At 43.7% G+C, this 24556-nt stretch overlaps 1 protein-coding gene across 4 annotated transcripts in view; it reads left to right on the top strand.

The window, feature by feature from the left end:
- The window catches only part of fgd5a (FYVE, RhoGEF and PH domain containing 5a), a 45779-nt gene extending 27063 nt beyond the window's left edge, over positions 1-18716 (top strand). For 2 of the 4 annotated variants that reach the window (XM_076269056.1, XM_076269059.1), the window contains exons 10-21: positions 5-63; positions 991-1062; positions 1179-1247; positions 6022-6105; positions 6258-6337; positions 6879-6972; positions 7503-7640; positions 8235-8337; positions 8576-8715; positions 12996-13124; positions 13940-14094; positions 15625-18716. In XM_076269056.1, coding sequence (XP_076125171.1) covers positions 5-63; positions 991-1062; positions 1179-1247; positions 6022-6105; positions 6258-6337; positions 6879-6972; positions 7503-7640; positions 8235-8337; positions 8576-8715; positions 12996-13124; positions 13940-14094; positions 15625-15661 — 1160 coding nt within the window. In that variant the 3' untranslated portion in view covers positions 15662-18716. The remainder of the gene's footprint in view (positions 1-4; positions 64-990; positions 1063-1178; positions 1248-6021; positions 6106-6257; positions 6338-6878; positions 6973-7502; positions 7641-8234; positions 8338-8575; positions 8716-12995; positions 13125-13939; positions 14095-15624) is intronic. The other 2 variants (XM_076269058.1, XM_076269057.1) reach the window with 2 other exon arrangements.
- Positions 18717-24556: the final 5840 nt, after the last annotated feature.

Raw genomic sequence — 24556 nt, 5'->3', positions numbered from 1 at the left:
TCAGCTGCCTTGGTAATTGTGTCAGAGGTGGCAGACCAGGCGAATGATAGTCTCAAACAAGGGGTGAGTTGGCGCTGGTTCACAGTGTGCTGTGGTGTGTTTTTGTGTGTGTGTATGTGTGTGTGTGTGTGTGTGTGTGTGTGTGTGTTTGGGAGAGATGGAGAGAGAGAGAGAAAGAATAAGAAAGAGGAGTTCATAATAAGAAATGTGTTATCTTGAGAGAGTTAGCATGTGTGCTTGTGTGAGAGGGAGGTTTGTGTTGTTGGTTTGCACTCAGACTACAGAGGTGCACTGTGGGTTCCTAATTAGCTGGGACAGCTCAGCTCAGAGTGGGTTTGGTACTGGGGTGATAAGGGCTAGGGCGAGGAAAGATGATGTCATCAAAAGATTCCAGGTGTTTGGTAACAAAGAGAGCAGTGTGAGAAGAAGATGAGGCTGACACAGAGGAGCATGCACAGTCTTTAAACCACCTCTCTTGACACACACACACACACAGGAACACTCCCTCTATAAACTACACAGCCATACACTCGGTCCCTCTTGCACTTTCAAACATGCTGGTAAACACTCGCTCCCCTCAGTTGCACAAAGAGACTCACAGATCCCTTTACACACACACTCACACAGAGTATGTAGTCTCATTTTCACACAGGCACAAGAACAGGCCAATGCACTCTATTGCTCACTCCCAAACACAGATTTATACCGGCACTGCGGCACACATACTCACACATTCAGATACACGCACAAAGACACACACACACACACACACACACACACACACACACACACACACACACACACACACACAAACAGACAGAGACACAGGATCCCTCTATCTCTACCACTCCTATTCATTTCCTACCAGATCTTCCTTTTCCGTCTCCCTCCCTCCCTCTCATTCACAGACAAACAAAAGACATGTTCATATACTCTTCCTCATGTGTACCATCTCTAACCTTGTCCCCCCCCCCCCACACACACACACAGGAGAACCTGCTGCGCCTGGTCCACATCGAGTACAGTGTCCGAGGGAAGAGGGACCTGCTGCAGCCTGGGAGGGTGAGGAGCTGTCTGCAGCTAAAAGCCATCATGGCCGCACATAAATAAAGTGGAGCTGAAAGCACTGCTGGCCAAACTGGCCTTGGCTCACAATGGCCCTTTCCTGTCTGTCTCAGGTATTTGTGAAGGAAGGCACACTCATGAAGGTTTCCCGCAAGAGCAGACAGCCCCGGCATCTGTTTCTGGTAAATACCCCTTAAGCTTTACCAATACTGCCCTTTTTTTAACATCATATCCATTTGGAACACCCCTTATTAAACATTGTAACGACTGGGAACACAACTTATTAAACACTGTAACCATTTGGAGCACCACTTATTAACACCAGCAAATTCCTTCAATCTAAATGACTTAACCTTTCAAGTTGCTGGACTACCATTGCATTATGGCAAATTATTTAATACAGTATAAACTGTGCTCACACATAGGCAGGGCCGGAGTGGGATACTTAATTTTACCGGGAAATTAGAAGTTCCCTCGCTGGGGGGTGGTGGTGGTGGTGGTGGGGGGGGGGGGGGGGGGTTGCTACACTATCTGTAAAAGGCCATTCACACCAAGAATGTTAATGATAGCGATAACTATAACCATAACGATAAAAGTGTTCACAGTGAAACAACAATAAACAAAGTCTCTCCTTGTGTTAATGAATGTGGCGGTTAAAATTCTATGGGTTCTGATTGGCTATTAGCCTTTTATCGTTCTTAAAATCACTCTGAAAGTGATCCCCAACGATATAGTTCTTCATGTCGTTATCGTTATAGTTTATGTGTGAACGTCATCATTCATATTAACGAGAACGATATTTATTTATAGTTATCGTCATCGTTCTTGGTGTGAATGGGCCTTATGACAGACAGGTAAGGGTATGGGATGCGTCTTTACAGGATAGGAGTTAATATCGGAATAGCCCCCCCTGAACTGGTGGACTGGTAGCTAGCCTTTCAAGTGGAATCACGAAATACTGGTATTTTCATTTTTAAACTTCAGGAGAAAAAAAAATTATTGGAATACTCACCAATTCCAGGCCATTTTATTTCTGCACATAGCGTAGCCTACCCGAGCTAGGCATGATATTTTCTAGGCTATCACATAACAGTGAAGCCCTGTAAATGTGCACTTCCTCTCCTGTGTCTTCGAATTTGAATGCTCCTGTAGCTTCTCTCAACAGGGCTACTTGCTCACTGAAACTGAACGTTAGATCTTCCATGTGAGGAGGACCCAACACACATTTTAATGATATTTTATTTTCGAGAGCTTTTGAGATCTGGGGTTATTAGGCTACCTTAATTACTGCACATAGGTCAGGATCTGACTGGCACACTGAAGTTTTCAGCTTCTAAAATATTAGTAAAGTAAAGTAAAGTATGGCGCTCTACTATTAAGCTGTAGTATGATGTAATTGATCATGAAACATAGATTCCTTACACCCTCAGTACAATACAATGCACTGGTTTCATGAATCATGAGATGGACTGATTGCTGGCTCTTCCTGTCATTGGGCAGTCTCTGAGCAGTATCGCAGATCTGAATGCTTGTGTGTGTGCCCACATCTCCAAAAACCTTTCCTCTCTGTGTCACACGGAGACAGAAGGGTTGGGGCGGAAAGTTGGCCCGTCTTGTTGGGGACTCCCGCTCGCGAGCGCCCAGCCCAAACGGACTGTGTTGATACGAGTGGGGTGGTGGTGGTGGCGGGAGGGGGCCCAGAGGGAGACTCCTTCACCGTATCAGCTGAGCTGTGGCGGGAGGCAGTGGAGGAGGAGATGGTGGTGGTGGTGGTGGTGGGGAGGGGGAGGGGGGGACGGCAAGGCCAGAGGGCCAGTAGACCCCACCCCGCCCGAGGCCTCCTCCTCCTCCGCGGGCTTGTTTTTCAGGACTGGGCTTCCTCACAGGATGTTTGGTGTGGGTCAGTGGATGCCGGCTTCCTGCGCTGGGGCAGCTCTGACAGGGCTGTGAAGGCCAGGCCCAAGCGCACTGCGTCGCCGAGCAGCAGCAGAAAACAAAATGGAGGCTCCGCCGTGTAAACAGCTCAGTGTTTAGAGATACTGTATGTTGTTTTATTTGTTCAAGGTTTGTTCAAAATTGCCAGTGATATAAAATTAGAGTTGAACTGTTTGGGGTAGTCTTCCATCACACGGTGAAACAGTTGGAGGCACACATTTTTTTATCAGTTCTCAGGGATGTGACCTCATGACTTTGGCTGTTCTAAAACCATGTTCTTCCAGTTTTTGGTCTTGGGAACACACAGTTTTCTCTTACGCAACGTGTAGTAACTGGTATCAGGTCATATTTTCATTCCCCTCCTCTCCTTGCTACTAGATGTGACGACATCGTCCAAATAGTGGCGCTTCGTTAAAAAGACAACACATTCTTTGCGTCCAGCGCGCCAAGTCAAACAAAAACATGGGTGACCATAGCATGGGAGTACCGTAGGGACCCAGGTGTGTGTATGTGTGGGTTGGAGCCTGGTGGTGTCACGAGTGTGTATCTTTGTGCGGCTCGGGTGTGTGTTTTAGGATACCGTCTGGTGCTGTCTGCCAGCTCCCTTATCAGTGCTGTGTAAAGCAGAGAGCCTCAGTGAGCGCAGAGCAACAGGCCTCGCTTCTCACAAACACCCTCAAACGCCATCCGCCCCCACTATCAGCCTATCAGCACTATCAGGACACGACACACACACACACACACACACACACACACACATACACACACACACACACACACACACACACACACACACACACACACACATAAACACACAAACACACACACACACATACACACACACACTCACACACACACACACACACACACACAGGATGTACAGCATACATGAACACATGTATGGCTACACACACATCCACATGCAGGAAGCTTTCCTTTAGCTAGCTCTGATATGCTCTGTCAGAGAGACAAAGGAGGCGGAGGGTGTTTTCGTGGCTGTGGGAGGAAGGGGATCACTAGTAACATACTGTGCCTGTTCCTCTTCTCCGTCTTCCCTCTTTACTTCTCTTTTCCTCTCGGCAGTCCTCTGTACCCCTCTCTCTCTTTTTATAGTCCTTGCTCTCTCCCCCTCTCTCTCTCTCTCTCTCTCTCTCTCTCTCTCTATCTCTCTCTCTCTCTCTTATCCATCTGATCTCGATCCCCTCTCTGTCTCTCTCTAAGCCTCTCTTCTTTGAAGTCCCCCTTGCTGTTATTCTTCCACGGCTTTATCTGTCGGTGTTCTCATAGTGGTGATGGATGTCCCAGTGGAAGTGGATATGAGTGATGTATCAGGGACCAGTGCCGGGCCAGAGTGTGGTGATGTCACACACACACACACACAGACGCACACACACCCTTTGGAATATATATACGACTGGCGAGGGCAGGTAGAATCTATGGGCCCAATAACTAACGCCGGCTAGAGACACACTCTCATAGAGCCATCCCTCACAAACGGTGACGCCAGAGGGCCTTTCTCCCATTATGACCAACTATCATCTCAGCCTCTCCAGGGAGAGAGAGACAGAGAGGAAAAGAGAGAAGAGAGTGAGAGAGAGAGAGAGAGACACACAGACAGTGAGAGAGAGAAGAGAGAGAGAGTCAGAGTGAGAGAGAGAAAGAGAAAGAGAAGAGAGAGAGGAGACACAGGGAGAGAGAGGACCCACAGTGAGAGACTGTAACTGGGTTAAAGTGAAGCATTTGAGTGGAGATGCTGCTTGGCAGATAGTGTCAGAGGAAGTGTTCTTGAACAGAAAGAGGATTACAGCTGGATGAGTGATCTTTCCAGGTGGCGCTGAAATGAGAGCTAGACAGGAACCACATGACTAGAGACAGAGCGACAGAGGCACAGAAGGAGAGGTACAGAGAGAAAGACAGAGAGAAAGACAGAGGCACAGATGGAGAGGTACAGAGAGAAAGACTGAGAGAAAGACAGAGAGAAAGGCAGAGAGAAAGACAGAGGCACAGATGGAGAGATACAGAGAGAATGACTGAGAGAAAGACAGAGAGAAAAACAGAGAGAAAGACCGAGGGAAAGACAGAGAAAGACAGAGGCACAGAAGGAGAGATGTAGTACAGAGAGAAAGGAACAGATGGAGAGATACAGAGCATGCAAGAGATTGCGTCCCAAAGATAGGGACCATATGACACAATACACAATAACAAGTCATTCACAGTTTCTTAAGTGCCACAATAAGGGCAGTCTCACCCTACTGCAGTTTGCCATGTATGCAGAAAGAAAGAAAGAAAGAAAAAAAAGAAAGAGAGAGAGAAAGAGAGAAAGGGGGATAGAAGGAGATTGGTTCTGAAAGAGAGAGTCCACGTCGTTGAGTTTGTCGTTGTCGTTGTTGTTGTTGATCCTGCACCACTGCTCCCGCCCAGAGGCTTGCTCTCAAGGATGTGAATTCCTGGATGCTGCCCCTGTGAACCGCGGATGTCCCGTGCACGCAGGGGACATGTGTGTCCAATGATGTCACTGCTTTTGTTTGACTAAATCCAGCGGCACAAACACAATGACCCCCCCACCCCGTCTCCTTTCTCTCATGTTAAGCTTTAAGGGTCACAAACCACTTGTTGCCGGATATGCAAATGCAAACACATGCGGTCAGATGGGTGTTATTGTGAGGCCAGTGCTGTTGTTTTTAACTCTGTTGAGTTAGTTATTTTGCACTGACTGTTGGGCTCTCCAAGAATAACCTCACTTGAATGCATAACATGTTTGAGACGTACTGGGGATTCCCAAGGATCAGTGTTTTTTTGTTTTTTTTTAAAGATTTTGCTGCCCCCTTGTGGTAACCTTAGACACATGCACACATACTCACATACACTTGCACTGCCTTCATCAAACTGTATGCCAATACTATACTATATTCTACTATGCTATAATTGATTAGCGTCATTTATTATAAGACATTTACCAGTGGATGGTGGTGCCAGTAATGAACATAAATTCCCCCCCCCTACCTTCTCTCTCTTCTCCAGATGAATGATGTGATGCTGTACACCTATCCCCAGCAGGATGGCAAGTACAGGCTCAAAAACACTCTCCCTCTAAGTGGAATGAAGGTGATTGCTGCAGCACAACAGGCTGTCTTTTTCTATCACTCTTCATCACTTTCACTCTTATTTCTCTATTCCTGTCTGCCGATCTCTCTCCCTCTCTTCCTCTCTCTCCTTCGCTCATCTGTGTGTTTACAGTGTTCCCTGTGTTGTTGCAGATCAGTAAACCGGTCATAGAGAATGTGCTGAACACCCTGCGGATTGAGGTGGCAGATGTGACCATCACCCTGTCTGCGAGGTGAGTGGCTCTCCCAGCACCACAGCCATCTCCTGTGCGGTTATGTTTGAGTCTGTTTGCTGTACAGTAGAGGTCTAAGTGATGTATCACACTGTGGTTTGCACTGAATCTGTGATACTTACGGAGAAGTCAAAATAAGTGATAAAAGTTATCTTTCTTAAAAACAGTGTGTTACATAATGTTGAAGAATGTTGCTTGTCTTGTATTTTCTGCCAAGTTCATATACCTCTTACAGCTTGACGGCTTGCAATGAATACTTATTCTGTTTCTGTTAGATAATTCATTTATTCTGTCTGTGTATTTCAAATTCTTAGCTGTAAATATTGGCTCAGTGTGTTGTGAATGTGTTCCAATGTTGATGATATTTGATTCTTAGTTGTTAAGATGAGATTTTGTATTTTGAATTGCTGCTGAATATAATTTCTGGTGTTATTTATTGCTGTGTCATTCTGTGTTTATGTGTGTGTGTGTGTGTGTGTGTGTGTGTGTGTGTGTGTGTGTGTGTGTGTGTGTGTGTGTGTGTGTGTGTGTGTTTGTGCAGCTCCTGCGGTGAGAGGGAGGACTGGTTTCACACTCTTAGTCGGGCCATAGCTGACCACGCCGCTGGCCTCAACACATTTAGCAGCTCTAGTGAGGTGAGAACAGTGGGATGGTGCCCCAGTGTCATACTGTCACCACAACCACACTGCTCTGCTCTGCTCTTTCTCTACACATGCTAACATTATGCTAGTTGAGGCGTAATCCTTAATTTATGACAAGTTTTCATAAATTATGGGCAATTAACACCATAATGTTCACTTCACTGTGTGCAAGTGTAACATGCGTTGTGTTGACTGCAGTCCCATTCAGTCCTACCTGGGCCTAATAGTCGGGCTAAACAGGGTGCGCAATTGAAGCTCTCCATTAGAAGACTGGTCTAAAAATGTTGTCATATTTTGTTTGAATGCACTGCTATCACGCTGGAAGATAATTGTTGCAGAATACGCTCCGCGAACAGAGTGCTTTAGTTACGTACCTAGTGTAGCCTGTAAGCCTGTAAACTCGTGAGCATGTCTCTATATATGTTGGGATGGAAGCTTATTCACGGCACAGTACCGGCCGCTGGCTGCAGTAGCACAAGGTCCTGCTGGCTTGACTGGAGGCGTGCCTCTCTGTCCCCCTCCAGGCTCGGGAGAAGCTGTGGATGTCCCTGGGGGAGGCGGCTCCCATCCTGGTGCCCGTGTCGCAGGTGATGATGTGCATGAACTGCACCTCGGACTTCAGCCTCACGCTCAGGAGACACCACTGCAACGCCTGCGGCAAGGTGAGGGGCCGAGAGCCAATCAGTCATGCCATGTCATGTCTGTCATGTCATGTCATGTCTGTCTGTCTGTGCCTGTCTGTCTTTCGGTCTTTCTCTCACTCTCTTACTCTACCCCCTTTGTGATTTCTCTTTTTTAATTTATATAGCGCCTTTCTCACTCTCAAGGTCGAGTCAACATAAGCAGAGCTCACACAAAGCAAGACACACACACACACAAAAAAAAAAGACAAAAACAAACAAAAATATATATGTGATGAGTCTATGCAGTGGCAGAAGAGGAGAAGTGTTCCTGAAACAGAAAGGTCTTGAGATGAGAAAAGAAAAGGAGTGACAGTCTTTTTACTGCTTGATATGCTGTTTTTAACCTTAGCTTCTGATGTGAAGCACTCTGGGTGCCTACTGGTTGTTGTAAAGTGCTATACAAATAAATGTTGATTGATTGATTGATTGACAGGGATTGATTGACAGGGATTGAGGAATGGAATTCCAGAGCTTATGGGCCAAAGTGCTGAAAGAGCTGCCACCCAGGCCTTTCCTTTCCTTTCTCGGCCTGACGTAACTTCGCTAACTTTGCTCTCCTGTCTCCTGATCTAGGTTGTGTGCCGCTCCTGCTCCCGAAACAGATACCCTCTCAAGTACCTCAAAGACCGTATGGCCAAAGTGTGTGATCACTGCTATGCTGAGTTACGCAAGCGAGGTAGAGAACCTAGCTTCAGGATCAACGTATCCACTCTTTACCTGCACTCACTCACACACACATACACAGACACACAAACATACATACAGACATACCTTATTAAAACACTGTAAAACAAATGCAGTTGAAAGGGACTATATGCAGCAATGCTTCTGAGACATTCAGCCATTTGGAGTATATGTCTCTTCACAATCTGCAGTGCTGTTTAGTGCTGTTTGTTGATTGCTCGTATGTCCAGCAGGTGGCGCTCCTCCACATGCATGTGGGAATGCCAGCCCTCGGCCTAACAGAGCCAGCAGACCCCTGTCTGCCGTGTTCCAGAGCTTCCAGCCCCCAAGCCTGTGGAGGAACAGAAAGAGCACCTCCCCCCTCGCACAGGTGAGCTGCCTTACTCTGTTCTCTCTCTCTCTCTTGCTCTCTCTCTCTCTCTCTCTCTCTCTCTCTGTATCACTCTATCTCTCTCTTTCTGTTTTTCTCTCTTTTCCTTTTCCTCTTCATTCTTTTTGCCCTAAATTCTTTGCATTTCCCTTTCTTGTAAACACTCGTCCCATGATGCACATTTTCTCCCTCCATCCCTCCCTCTACTCTGTCTTGTTTCTGACTCATGCAGGGTCAGGGTCAGAGTCAGGGTCATTTCTCACTCATGCATGTTTAGGGTCAGAGTCCTGATAATTTCTCACTCATGCATGTTTAGGGTCAGTGTCAGGGTCATTTCTCACTCATGCATGTTTAGGGTCAGAGTCCTGATCATTTCTCACTCATGCATGTTTAGGGTCAGTGTCAGGGTCATTTCTCACTCATGCATGTTCAGGGTCAGTGTCAGGGTCATTTCTCACTCATGCATGTTCAGGGTCAGTGTCAGGGTCATTTCTCACTCATGCATGTTTAGGGTCAGAGTCCTGATCATTTCTCACTCATGCATGTTTAGGGTCAGTGTCAGGGTCATTTCTCACTCATGCATGTTTAGGGTCAGTGTCAGGGTCATTTCTCACTCATGCATGTTTAGGGTCAGTGTCAGGGTCATTTCTCACTCATGCATGTTTAGGGTCAGGGTCAGGGTCATTTCTCACTCATGCATGTTTAGGGTCAGAGTCCTGATCATTTCTCACTCATGCATGTTTAGGGTCAGTGTCAGGGTCATTTCTCACTCATGCATGTTTAGGGTCAGTGTCAGGGTCATTTCTCACTCATGCATGTTTAGGGTCAGGGTCAGGGTCATTTCTCACTCATGCATGTTTAGGGTCAGAGTCCTGATCATTTCTCACTCATGCATGTTTAGGGTCAGTGTCAGGGTCATTTCTCACTCATGCATGTTTAGGGTCAGTGTCAGGGTCATTTCTCACTCATGCATGTTTAGGGTCAGAGTCCTGATCATTTCTCACTCATGCATGTTTAGGGTCAGTGTCAGGGTCATTTCTCACTCATGCATGTTTAGGGTCAGTGTCAGGGTCATTTCTCACTCATGCATGTTTAGGGTCAGAGTCCTGATCATTTCTCACTCATGCAGGGTCAGGGTCAGTGTCAGGGTCATTTCTCACTCATGCATGTTCAGGGTCAGTGTCAGGGTCATTTCTCACTCATGCATGTTCAGGGTCAGTGTCAGGGTCATTTCTCACTCATGCATGTTTAGGGTCAGAGTCCTGATCATTTCTCACTCATGCATGTTTAGGGTCAGTGTCAGGGTCATTTCTCACTCATGCATGTTTAGGGTCAGTGTCAGGGTCATTTCTCACTCATGCATGTTTAGGGTCAGTGTCAGGGTCATTTCTCTCTCATGCATGTTTAGGGTCAGAGTCCTGATCATTTCTCACTCATGCATGTTTAGGGTCAGTGTCAGGGTCATTTCTCACTCATGCATGTTTAGGGTCAGAGTCCTGATCATTTCTCACTCATGCATGTTTAGGGTCAGTGTCAGGGTCATTTCTCACTCATGCATGTTTAGGGTCAGTGTCAGGGTCATTTCTCACTCATGCATGTTTAGGGTCAGAGTCCTGATCATTTCTCACTCATGCATGTTTAGGGTCAGTGTCAGGGTCATTTCTCACTCATGCATGTTTAGGGTCAGAGTCCTGATCATTTCTCACTCATGCATGTTTAGGGTCAGTGTCAGGGTCATTTCTCACTCATGCATGTTTAGGGTCAGAGTCCTGATCATTTCTCACTCATGCATGTTTAGGGTCAGTGTCAGGGTCATTTCTCACTCATGCATGTTTAGGGTCAGTGTCAGGGTCATTTCTCACTCATGCATGTTTAGGGTCAGGGTCAGGGTCATTTCTCACTCATGCATGTTTAGGGTCAGAGTCCTGATCATTTCTCACTCATGCATGTTTAGGGTCAGTGTCAGGGTCATTTCTCACTCATGCATGTTCAGGGTCAGTGTCAGGGTCATTTCTCACTCATGCATGTTCAGGGTCAGTGTCAGGGTCATTTCTCACTCATGCATGTTTAGGGTCAGAGTCCTGATCATTTCTCACTCATGCATGTTTAGGGTCAGTGTCAGGGTCATTTCTCACTCATGCATGTTTAGGGTCAGTGTCAGGGTCATTTCTCACTCATGCATGTTTAGGGTCAGAGTCCTGATCATTTCTCACTCATGCATGTTTAGGGTCAGTGTCAGGGTCATTTCTCACTCATGCATGTTTAGGGTCAGAGTCCTGATCATTTCTCACTCATGCATGTTTAGGGTCAGTGTCAGGGTCATTTCTCACTCATGCATGTTCAGGGTCAGTGTCAGGGTCATTTCTCACTCATGCATGTTCAGGGTCAGTGTCAGGGTCATTTCTCACTCATGCATGTTTAGGGTCAGAGTCCTGATCATTTCTCACTCATGCATGTTTAGGGTCAGTGTCAGGGTCATTTCTCACTCATGCATGTTTAGGGTCAGAGTCCTGATCATTTCTCACTCATGCATGTTTAGGGTCAGTGTCAGGGTCATTTCTGACTCATGCATGTTTAGGGTCAGTGTCAGGGTCATTTCTCACTCATGCATGTTTAGGGTCAGAGTCCTGATCATTTCTCACTCATGCATGTTTAGGGTCAGTGTCAGGGTCATTTCTCACTCATGCATGTTTAGGGTCAGTGTCAGGGTCATTTCTCACTCATGCATGTTTAGGGTCAGAGTCCTGATCATTTCTCACTCATGCATGTTTAGGGTCAGTGTCATGGTCATTTTTCACTCATGCATGTTCAGGGTCAGGGTCAGGGTCATTTCTCACTCATGCATGTTCAGGGTCAGGGTAAGGGTCATTTCTCACTAATGCATGTTTAGGGTCAGGGTCCTAGTCATTTCTCACTCATGCATTTTTAGGGTCAGGGTCCTGGTCATTTCTAACTCATGCATGTTTAGGGTCAGGGCCCTGGTCATTTCTCACTCATGCATGTTTAGGGTCAGTGTCAGGGTCATTTCTCACTCATGCATGTTTAGGGTCAGTGTCAGGGTCATTTCTCACTCATGCATGTTTAGGGTCAGTGTCAGGGTCATTTCTCACTCATGCATGTTTAGGGTCAGTGTCAGGGTCATTTCTCACTCATGCATGTTTAGGGTCAGTGTCAGGGTCATTTCTCACTCATGCATGTTTAGGGTCAGAGTCCTGATCATTTCTCACTCATGCATGTTTAGGGTCAGTGTCATGGTCATTTCTCACTCATGCATGTTTAGGGTCAGTGTCAGGGTCATTTCTCACTCATGCATGTTTAGGGTCAGTGTCAGGGTCATTTCTCACTCATGCATGTTTAGGGTCAGAGTCCTGATCATTTCTCACTCATGCATGTTTAGGGTCAGTGTCATGGTCATTTCTCACTCATGCATGTTTAGGGTCAGTGTCAGGGTCATTTCTCACTCATGCATGTTTAGGGTCAGTGTCAGGGTCATTTCTCACTCATGCATGTTTAGGGTCAGTGTCAGGGTCATTTCTCACTCATGCATGTTTAGGGTCAGTGTCAGGGTCATTTCTCACTCATGCATGTTTAGGGTCAGTTTCATGGTCATTTCTCACTCATGCATGTTTAGGGTCAGAGTCCTGGTCATTTCTCACTCATGCATGTTTAGGGTCAGTGTCAGGGTCATTTCTCACTCATGCATGTTTAGGGTCAGTGTCAGGGTCATTTCTCACTCATGCATGTTTAGGGTCAGAGTCAGGGTCATTTCTCACTCATGCATGTTTAGGGTCAGTGTCATGGTCATTTCTCACTCATGCATGTTTAGGGTCAGTGTCATGGTCATTTCTCACTCATGCATGTTTAGGGTCAGTGTCATGGTCATTTCTCACTCATGCATGTTTAGGGTCAGTGTCAGGGTCATAGTGTCTTTTTCTCCTTCTGCTCCTCTGTTTTGGGATCTTCTGTCAGTATATCAGTGACCCAACTCACACTGACGATTGCAGGACTGACACAGCTTTTTGTGTGTTTGTGTGTGTTGTGCATTGGTGTGTCTGTGTCTGTGTATACGTGTGTGTGTGTGTGTGTGTGTGTGTGTGTGTGTGTGTGTGTGTGTGTGTGTGTACATGTATGTATGTGTGTGTGTCTGTGTGAACATGTTTGTGTGTGTGTGTGTGTGTGTGTGTGTGTGTGTGTGTGTGTGTGTGCGGTATGTGTGTGTGTGTGTGTGTGTGTGTACGGTATGTGTGTGTGTGTGTGTGTGTATGTGGTGCATCTCCCAGGTGTCTGTGGGTGCTGAGGGCTCCACCATGAGCGGCAGCCTGCAGCGGCGCAAGAAGAGCAAGAGGAAGTGGAAGAGGCTGTGGTTCCTCCTTAAAGACAAGGTGCTCTACACCTTCAAAGCACGCGAGGTGAGGGGGCACAGAGTCTCCCACACCAGCCCAGGAGCACACACACACACACACACACACACACACACACACACACACACACACACACACACACACAGTGTCCCACGGCCACCCCCGAAGCATTTCTAAATCTCCGCCACCACCTTCAGATTTCTCTCTCTTGCTGATGCAACACGAGCCCCCTCAGGCTATATGTGTATGCTGTCCTACTTGGCCTGAGAAGCATAGTCGTGTAGGAGTGCAAATGAAGCAAGATTTCCTGCTCAGCTGTTCCACTTAGGTAGCAGTATTTCTGCTTCAGTCTGTCTCTGTCACTTCAAAGCCTACTACCATCTGGGACTCCCTGTGCTCTCTCTCTCTCTCTCTCTTTGTCACTTTGTTTCTGTATGTCTATGTATGTTAAATTCCTGCATGCATTATAGAAGCTGCATGGTGTAGCTTTGTAGTTGAGTGAATTCCTAACCTAGGCGTAACCACATAGTATATAGAAAATAGTATAGAATAGTCCTAGTGTCAAGTTAATTTAACTGTATAATGTAATGTCAGAGGCACTAATACCAAAGAGTATAGAAGTAACACTGGGACGTTCTATTGAGTTTCGCCTCTTGTTACTTCTATACTCTTTGCTAATACAAGTTAGTTTACTAAAGGCAAAAATGCATGCTTTTCTCTGTAGCATTACTGAGATTTCTATTATTCTAATGAATCTTACTGTAAATGTCTTTCTGTTTTGCACATGATCTGATAATCATGATCAGATTTGTTTTGCTTTCGTTACATTCTCCCCCCTGTCCGCTCCTGTCTTTGTTCCTCAGGATAAGGTGGCGGCAGAGAGCCTCCCCCTACAGGGCTTCACCGTGAAGCTGTCTGACTCCTCAGAGGGGGCAGAGGCGTCCAGCGTGTTCCAGCTCTACCACAAGAAGACCCTCTACTACACCTTCAGAGCCGACGACCAGTACACAGCCAGAAGGTCTGACCCACCCCCCCCCCCCCCACACACACACACACACACACACACACTCACACACACACAGACACACACACACTACCAGATTTTACCCACAACCCTCAGGACAATCTGCACCCCTCAGGGGTCATAGACAGATAAACCTCAGCACAATTGTATATGTGTCAGATATTTTCACACATTTTCACATATTTCATAGTGTTTCATCACTGAGGAGTAGCACACAGAGTGTTTCATTCCAACCCTGTGCAGTGATAGATGAACTGAGTTTCGTAAGATGTATTCCTACAGTTGCACATAGGTACATTTACCATGTACATAAATAAATATCAATCAACCAAGTAACTGAAGGCATTAAAGCAATCTACTTTACCTTAAGATGCCCTACTTTCGAAAGTTTTATGAGGCGATGTAGACGTGATATAGAGTTGTGAGTAAATTCTAGAGGAGAAGAGAGAAGTTGGGAATAGGAACTGGTGTCCTTGTCAGAGTGAAGTTTTGTCTATGGGGCAAGGGGATCTGTGACACAAAACACCTAGCGGTATATCTTGGCGATCTAAAATGCATGGTCACTGGCGAATAGCTTAGGGGTTTGTCCAGTCCACATTGTGGGTGGTTTTGTTATCAAACGTTATCAAACGTCGGACGCCTGGCAAAAAGGCGGTTCTTATGTTTCTTAATCAGTCACGGGTGTGTTTTGGGCTTAACATCCTTTAAACCAATGAAAATGACATCTGTCATTCCCTTTAACAGCAAGCAGCGCAACTTCAAACAGTGCATCGGTATTTTGATAGTCAGCAGCGCATTTGAAGGAATCTGCTTGCATGCGAGACCGTAGGGAACAGGTATTCCACTAAACCATACTTTACTAAAACCTAGCAGAGTATAGCCTACAAGCATCTGCACTCGTCTATTATTTGAACTCATAGGCAAAGTGAAACTAGAAAGTAGAAACTAGTCAACGACAAAACAGTTATACACAGTTAATTGGCTGACTATGGGTTACCATCGAAAACATAGCCTGAAAAAAGCAACACTTACCCCAATAATTTATTCAACAATGATTGAATAAAAAACCTAACAACATTTATCCTGCAGAGGAATTGCTGCTTACATCTCGTGACAATACGTCTTCAGCTGTGCTTCATATGCACCTTTCGCTATAGACCAGGTTTTTCTTGATCAATGGTGTAATGCGTTTTAGATGGTGTAAAATAGCGATTTTTAGATAACGCGCCAGACCACACCTTAGGTCGTTAATTGCCACACCCCTGAGCGCATTGTTCGATAAAAGAGATGCGCATGGCAAAAAATTAGAGTGTAAGACAAGAATACTCTTTGTGTCGTGATAAGAATACGCTTTGCGCTGGGTCAAAATAGGGTCTCTAATGTCTTACCATGCGTTACTGTGCCTCTCCTAGATACTGTACAAAGATCCCAACAGCATTTTAGTTTGGGTTTTCAATGCTGATTAATGAACTGAAGATGACCTTTAACCTTCCTAAAGTTCTTTTTTTTCCTCCTGTGTTATAGATGGGTGAATGCCATGGAGGAGGCCACAGTCTTGTAGCACTCATTCACCCCTAAAGATGTTGTGCATAAACTGAGACTGCCTGGACTCTCATTTTCACCCATATTTACATCCTTCAGAAAACCTGCTCATGAACACATTTTGACCTTAACAGACTGGATGTTATTTCATGCAAGAGGATCATGCAACCACACTGCCCTGAGATAATGTGGGACCCCTTATTCTCTCCACTGGGACTCTGACACATGTGCCAAGCCATACTGCTACATACTGAGTGTGCTCTGGGATCTCTTCACTGCCACCCACAATCTGTGCCACAAGCAGAAGAATGTTCTTCTCTGGCGCTTGCCAGCAGATTGTCACATGTACAGTGCTGTGGATTTGATGCTTTTTATGCCGTTTTGAAAACAGGACAGGTCATTGACAGTGTGTCCATATGCACCGGAATGGACATCTACTCAACCGTTTGGAGTTGCTTAACCAACCGAAATGAAGGGAAATGGAGGCTAACAAATTACCCATTTGTTTATTCTCCTCAATGGTTTCATTTCAAACAAGGGCCCAAAGAGTGGGCAAACAGATTTGAGTGTGAAATTTCACCACAAAGGGAGGATAAAACTAGTGGTGAGATCTAACTACCTGTAGCCTGTGATAATTTCCCAAACTAATTGTTTCAGTTCTCTATAGCACACAACACTGTGCATTGTGCATTGTGCATTGCTCTGCAAAAAAAGGGTCAGTGAGAAAAAAAAATAACCAGACACCCCCTGGCACTTCTCAGTCATTACCATTGCTCTTCCTCTTTGGGATGGCCCCTCTTTAAAATAGCAACACTGGCATATCATAAGTAAATTAAGCAATTCATTTTACTGACAATAAGAGTGCTCCCTAGCTTCTCAGTATTACTGTGTTCAGATCCTCTGCTGATGAAGCCCATCTGATTCTACACAGAGAATGATGCATTTAATACCTTTCCTCACATTTCTGTCCTCTGATGTTCTGAAAATTTGAAGCACATTCTTCTAATTATTATCTCCACCAAGGAGGTTGTGTTTTTGTTGGTCTGTCTACTGTATGTGCAGAATTGCACAAAATCTACAGGCCCAATTTGCATGAAAGTTGCTGAAATGGTTCCAAGGACAAACCCATTCAATTTAGGGGCAGATTGGACTTTAGTTTAGAATTTATTTCACTTTCACTACTGTTGTGAGACATGGCTTTCATGCCAGGTTAATATGATGTCCATAATAAAATGCCCAACATGCCCTCTAGTGTTCAAAGCAAGGAAATTCATTTCATTATGGATGGTCTTACCCAAACAAGTGCCCTCTGAGTTTCTGAAATAGTGTGTAGTAATCACCATGACGTGGAAAGACTTACTGTAGTGCAACACTGTAACAGTGTAGCAGTTTCTCCCGAAACCCACTGCAGAAGTTTCAGTTTTAGGCTACTTGAGGTAAATTCTAGACCAAACAAAGCCGGAAGGAGGAGTTTCACATCAGTAAGGATGGAATAACTGAGCTTTGGACTGATCTACATAGAACAAAACTATGAGGCCTTGGCAGAGGGTTGTGCTTGGTTGTACTGAGTCCCATAACACTTATCCATGCACTGTATGATTCATCGTTAAATGTAATTTCATGTGATTACACCTTCTTCTTACATTACAGATTTTATGTATTGTGGACATTTATGACATTTACAGTTATGTATGGCCCATCAGATTTAAGATTTGTGACACTGGGACCTCTCGATGAAACCACTTAGCCTATGGACTACTACCTTTTACTCTTGTACTGAAGTTAGTAAACCTTGTTGGCCGAGGAGATTTTGTGTATATACCGGTTAAAACAGCATCACTCTGTGTTGCAGTGATCTCAGTTTTATAGCAAAAAATAATTGTTGAAAATTATGTATATACATATATTGACATGGGTTGTTTCTTTTATATAAAGGGTATATGGTAAACTCAAGGATATTTTATTGTAACATGAATTATAAAATATGTTTTGTTTTGTTTTTGGAAATTATCAACACTCCAAGATTAGTCTCTTGTGCCCAAAGACACACTAATATCCTAGGTTAGTGTGTGTACTTATGTTTATTGTTTATAGTACTGGCTTCATAAAGATGAACATTAACAATGGGAGTGCCAATCATTCATGTATAGTCTTTTACATAGAAATGTATAGGGGAAGTCTTCTTTTACATGTTAAGTATATGTAAAGATGTGAAAACATAGATGTTACACATTTTGCATTTTATCTGATATAGAAATCCCCTAAGTAGTAAAGTATCTAAATGCCTTTGATAACACTTGGCCACATGAACCATTAGAATACCATTGCACATTTCCTTGATAACATGCTGTGATCACGTAACCTGGGCACACCAATAGTTCACTGAAGTTTTATCACCATTTTGTGAGCAGTGTCCAGAATAGTTCAGATAATTGCATGCTTCCATTTCCCTTGACTTACTATAGAGGTCAGACATTGAGTTGGTTACAGAGGAAGTATATTTTAATCTTTTCAGATTTTACATATTCAGACAAACGGTAACTTGCATGATATTAATTCATACCTGAATTTCTTAAACACGACTAACCTCCAGGTAGCTCACTGAACAAAAAAAACCTTCAATGATAGAGATGCCTTTATTTTGTATTTTCACTGTGTCAAGCTGTACTGTATTTGCTTATGTTATGTACCCTGGCCTCTGTCTATGGTAAAGACTATATAGAGAGATTATACAGAATGATGAATGTAATATCAAGATCAGAGTTGGTGTACATATTCAGCACTATATTGAGACACTCAAGAGGGGCTGCTCCATTCAATACTGTATTTTTAGTAGCTGCCCAAGAGTCTGCGTAAACTGAGCCCTTTCTGGACAGCTTCCTGAAACTGCTACGGTTTCCATTGAACAATCTCTTTGAATGTCTCTACTATTGTCTTTAGATTCTTTTGCACTTCAGTGTGACCAGTTTGTAGTTCATGTGTTTGTGTCCAACAATCCAAACCAAGTACAGTTTTGTATTGAACGTTCAGAAAGTGCAGTTGAAATACACATAATTAAAGTGTTCTTTCTCTTTTCCATGCCAAATTATCTTTTACATCAGTGTTGTATTGCGCTGTTTTATCTAAAAGCCTGGCATCAAGACTACTGGACCATCTAGACTACTGGAAGTGTAAATGTCTTTGCATAGACATGAGTTGAAAATGCATTGTCTTTTGCTTTATTTGCACTGATCAACAAAACAACAACAACAAATACTATGTGTAACAGCATGTTACAGTATATAGGAATTTTTATTGCCGCATAACCACATTTTTATGGCATTGCAGTATTTTGTACTTGCTACTGAGTTTGATTCTGAAACTCATTTGTATGTTTTGTGCAATGGAAATGAGCGGTGAAGAGATGCTGATTTGGGACTTACTGTTCAGGTAAATAAAGTAAAAGAAACTGCCTGTTACAAAATAAGGACTGGTCATTTGAATCGGCACACCTGTTATCTCCTTATTATCATTTTAATTTATGACCATTTCCAATCTACCACCTCACTGATGGCTCTGATGGGGGAGCTTCCAGTAACTGATTGCTTTTTCTGTGAGGGCATATGATTTCTGTGGCCCATAGAACCCACATCTAGCCTCGTTGACACCATACCAATTGTGGGTCTGGAAAAGGTTCATTGACTTACGACATCCAGCAGGGGCGTAACTAGCAGTGAAATTGAACTTAAATTGGTGCATTAAACTCTAACCAATCTTGTAAACGAAGGTTTTAAACGCGTCGTTTACTCAATTACAAAGAAATACACGTCCATGCCAAATTAGCGATTGTATTTGCGTGCCTGTGTTTTAGGGACATTGGAAATGGGCTTCAATGGCCTCTTGGCCAGACAGAGCAAATCCCAAAATTGCTGAAGGTTCGGTATCGGAAGGTTGGGTATTCCCAGGCAAACCCACATCATATTTGTACTCTTTGATTACGGCCAGTAGAGGGCAGCACCTAATAACAAAATTCTGTACTAAGTATTGAGAGGTTCAAGGCAACAATGGTTGATGGTTACTTATTCTCTCTCTCTCTCACACACACACACACACACACTCACTCACTCACTCTCTCTTTGATTCCCTCTGAAATAGAATTATATTTAGTAAGATTAACACAGGTGATGTGAAATTGAATGGCCTTCTTGATGACATAATACATACTAATGAGACATTATTGTGAGCAAAACTATTAGAACGTGTTTTATAATGGTTTAAAATAGGTCACTGGGGATTGAAAGTCATTATCCAGCGATTGTGTAAGGAGTTCCTGAAATCTAATATTTAACACAATTGCATGAAAGGACCACATTATTCCTCTGGTAACTTGGTTCTTTCTATCTGTCTTCCTCTTTCTGAAGAACCCTTGATAAGATCAGGCTGAGGGCTTGTAATGTGATACATGAGTGATACGATAATTAGTATTAGCAAAGACTTGGAGCCAACCGTCGGACTGAGTTGAACAAACTAGCACATGGTATAAATAATTGATAAGCAAAAAAAAAAAGAAAGCACAAAACATTTTGGCCTATTTCTTTTCATCCACTGAAATATTAATGACCACGAGATAAGCAGAGCAGTGGCGGCCACGGCATGCCCGTGGTGGCCAGCCAGCAGAACAGCGCTTGCTTCAGCATAGACCGCTGGCCAGGGCCCCTGGATCCAATTCTCCCGGCACTGCACATCAAGGAGCGTGTCTTTTGCCTCCTTCCAGGTCAGTGAAGATTGGGTGAAGATGCCAGCTTTGGACATGGAGAGAGAATGAGGCTTTGGAGACTGAGAGAGAGAGACTGTGAGAGGTGCTGGGACTCTGAGAACATTTAAATAAAGGACAGGAATGGACACTTATTTTCAAAGGGAAAATAGTTTTTAAAAATGATGGAAAATGTGCTTGAACTTCTGTTTTAAATGAGTTACTCTGAGCATATGTCAGTGGATTTAACCACATTATGCTTATTCGTGACACTGACTCACAAGGAGATGCCATAAAAAGATGGAAATTGAAAGTGAAGAAAGGGAAGCAGAGGCCATAGAAAGAGGGAGAAACTGGGCTAGATTAGTTGCTACACTCCCAGGAGCTTCATTGACCCAATAGTGGGAAACACCAAAATTGATTGCACAGAGAAAAAGATGGAACAAAGATGTGTAGCAAGATGTGTGTGTGTGTGTGTGTGTGTGTGTGTGTGTGTGTGTGTGTGTGTGTGTGTGTGCACTCTTAAAACGCAAGTTGTGTTGTTTTCAATGCAAGTTGAGTTGTTTTCAACACAAGTTGTGTTATTTTCAACACATATTGTGTAACAAATAAAAAAAGGAAACAACACAAACTGTGCTGTCCCTATCTGAGGTTTTTAACACACAGAGATGTGTTAAAAACAATGCAAGGTGTGTTGCTTTCAACACATTCGTTTTAAGAGTGTGTGTGTGTGTATGTGTGTGTGTGCATGCGTGTGCGTGTGCACGCGGCCGTGCACGTGTGTGTGTATGTGTGTGTGAGCGGATGCATGTATGTGTGAGAGTGTGTTCACACATTCTTTCATTTCACACTGTCCCGTCATTATGTTCATATGAAATGGATGACCTGCATGCTCTATGTGTCTGTCAGTGTCCCAGTAGACAGCTATTAAATGACAGGTCGCGGCACTCACTCTCACTTTCAAATCAAGAACAATAGAAAGTTAGGGCCTCAGGAGTCATTTCCTTTTATAAAAGAGTCTGACTCTGCAGTAAAAAAAAAAAAAAAAAAACATTTTTAGACTGAATAGATGTGTCCATGCATATAATTCATCCAGACCTTATGTTGTATACTTTTATGAGTCAAAACGGTTGTACTGTATGAGTCAGGTGGTGATTATCAGAAACTGAAAGCAATGCTAAAGATGATCTCAGTGAGACTCACAACCTCAGACGATATTGTGTCCCTCAACAGCTGACAGTGACAGTAAAACTGTTAACACGATTAAGCATTGACATAAACTGAGCCATAAACCGCAGATGGTAAACAGCTGGCCAACCTTAGAAAACCAACACAGCAGACCTCACTTACCAGAGAGTGACTATACTGTGGGTGTGCACTGAGCCTCTGATACTATGAACAATGAACATTTATCATTCCTTCAAAAACAGTAGACCTAGTAACTATGTGCAAGTGAAAATTTGACACAACATGAGATAGCAAATCTAAAATGTCTTATTATGTGAAGTGTAACAGAAACAGAAACTTAAACTGAAGCTGATGCAATTGCAGTGTGTATGAGAGAGAGAGAGTGAGCCTGACTGTGTTGATGTTGTTGGAGCTCCTGTCCAGGAGAGTTTCAAGACCACAGTAGTGGAGCCAAGAGTGGCACTGAACTTCACCAAAGCAGAGGCACACAAGATGGAGGCTGGAGTGCCGAATATGCAGAAGTTAAACGTAATAGAGAGGTGGTTGACAACTGAAGCAGTGTGGCTGCCAGTGTGAGCGGAGTGTTGATTCTGAAGAGGGAAACTGTGGCATAAACTAGAGAGATAAAATCTAAAAGCAAGAGACATGCACCCACAGACACTGACATGGAACTTTGGAGGACAGCCATTGTTGCAGGAGACATACAGTAAAACCAAAGATCCAAGCTCCGCTTGAACCCTCTCTGGTAAAACCATTCCATTGGTTGAAATGAAGGGAAGAGTTTTGGACAGGGAAAATCCAGCACAAGAAGTAGTTGCTGACTAGCCTGGCCCCACCCACATAGATCTTCTTTCAGGGAGATCTAGTCTGGAACACCATAGTTTCCCTCAGACAAGAGAAATATCAGGCCAATTAGCGATGAGAGGGGAAGAACCGAAACTTATTGTGATAAACAGAAGCAGCAACACCTGCAAACGACAAAAAATGCAGTTGGAAAAATGCAGAAATTTATTTACAGCAAAGGTAGACCCATATACATTGTTTCCTGACTGTTGATGCTGTTTATTGTCAGTTTGTAAAGTATAGGCGAAGTAAGAAGTAACGTTACAAATCTCTGATCAATGTGATTGGTAAGGCTGGACCAATGATTTCAAAGTTATAGCCTGTTGCGATGCAAGTGTTTCCCAATCGAGAATCACCTGACTCTATTCACTTCGTGAATGAGTTTGGATTTTTCCAGGCTAGTTGCTGACAGCAGTGACAGACACATATGCAGCAGTAAATAGGGAATCTGAACAAAGAAAGTTTTGCTGACACAGACAGGCAAACTGAGGTATGACAGGTTACAGTTTGATGAACATGAATATCCTGAACTCAGGGTAATGTACGTGTGGGTCTCATAGTTACCACAGGTTGGTAATGGTACCTCACCTTTGTCGACCTATATCACTCGAGAGCTGGATATTGAACATGTAACTAATCTGAGAATCCATGCAGGTTTTTAGCCCTATGGGTGTTATCATAACACCCTTATAAAACTGGCATAGGCTTTCTTCCATTATGGAAATACCATAATGCCGTTATTGTGGTGTGTGGAAAGGAACTCAACATTAAGATGGTAATTATATTAGTGCTGTGACTCATTATTAACATATGCTGTGCCTCATTTAATCAATTTTCATGGAACTTAAAACATTTTCTGTTTTTCACTCCTGCTCATAAAACAAGTACAGCACAAAATGCAGAAAAGAAAAGCTAATTTCCACCATGACAATTCATCATTGCCTTCAATGCCTTGGGAGCAAAAACTCAAGTGGGAAGTGAATGCTTTATCAACAGTTACAAGAGTTACAAGAATAACGAGGAGTGAATAACATACTCTCAATACGTCAATATCTCACAAAACCTTTGTGAGATATAAGCTACTGGGGAACAGAACCAGTACAGAGCATGTGGTTAGGATTTGGGTCAGCGGAGAGGGGTTAGACACGATGAGTTGTTTGGGAAAGAGTTAGGTATTTGGCCATTCCTTTTTTGTGAAGAAGTCTGGTAGCTTCTGAAGAACTGACTTGACCGATGAATCGTGAAGGTCTGGCGTGAGATTCACCAGATTTACTTGTGGACCTCAGAATGTAAACAGTGCTTTTTTATTTAACTTTATCTAGACCTTTGGACTGAGATGTAGTGGAATAATAATTGAAGTCACACCACTGTCATGTTTCTCACTGTATATTAAAACAACAAATTTGCACTGAGATGGCCCCAGAGTTCTCTGATTCCATGTATGGGTAAAAGTAGTGAGCTTCCTTTTCTCTTCCCACTCTCTATCTATCTCTTGCTTTCTTTCTCTCTCCATTTATCTGTCTCTCTCCATCTATCTCTCTCTTTCTCTCTATCTCCATCTCTCCATCTCTCTCTCTATTTCCATCTCTCTCTCTCTCTCCCTATGTGCCTTTCTGTCTTTCTCCCCATCTCCCTGTCAGCCTGCTTTAACTCAGAGCAGAGCCCTTTCTGCTATCACTACACATCCATGAGGTCATTAGCACTATCAAGGCATTCTGTAAGAGAGCCCAGGCCGGCAACAGGATTGAGTCTTTTTTTCCACAGAGCACAACAATAAGGCCTGCTCTATTTCTTTGTGTGTGTGTGGGGGGGGGGGGGGGGGGGGGGTGGAATAGGGTGTGTATTTAAGTGGCCACAAACAAAACAGGTGCTATCAATCTCCAGCAGTCTCTAGGGTCAGTTCAAACAATACAGCTGACTTCTGACATTTCAGTTGTCCCACAGCCACTGCCATTTCCAAAATTTGACAAAATTTGAATATTGGCCATGACATGTAAACATGTTAATGTTATAAATGCATTAAATATTTTTTTCATACGCAATTCATACTAATATGAATAAACCAACATGTCATTTTTAATAGCTAAATTATGTTGCTTCCCAAGGTGTAACATATTTGTTGACAATTTAATTAATCAATGTTATTTATTG

This window comes from Alosa pseudoharengus, unplaced genomic scaffold (genome assembly GCF_046254945.1).
Source record: "Alosa pseudoharengus isolate Yale_2024_CS ecotype anadromous, Long Island Sound unplaced genomic scaffold, YU_APseudo_1.1 YU_APseudo_1.1_scf_5, whole genome shotgun sequence".
In the NCBI taxonomy this organism is placed as follows: Eukaryota; Metazoa; Chordata; class Actinopteri; order Clupeiformes; family Clupeidae; genus Alosa; species Alosa pseudoharengus.
Note: the sequence above shows the minus strand (reverse complement) of the source record. Positions and strands in the feature narration are given on the sequence as shown.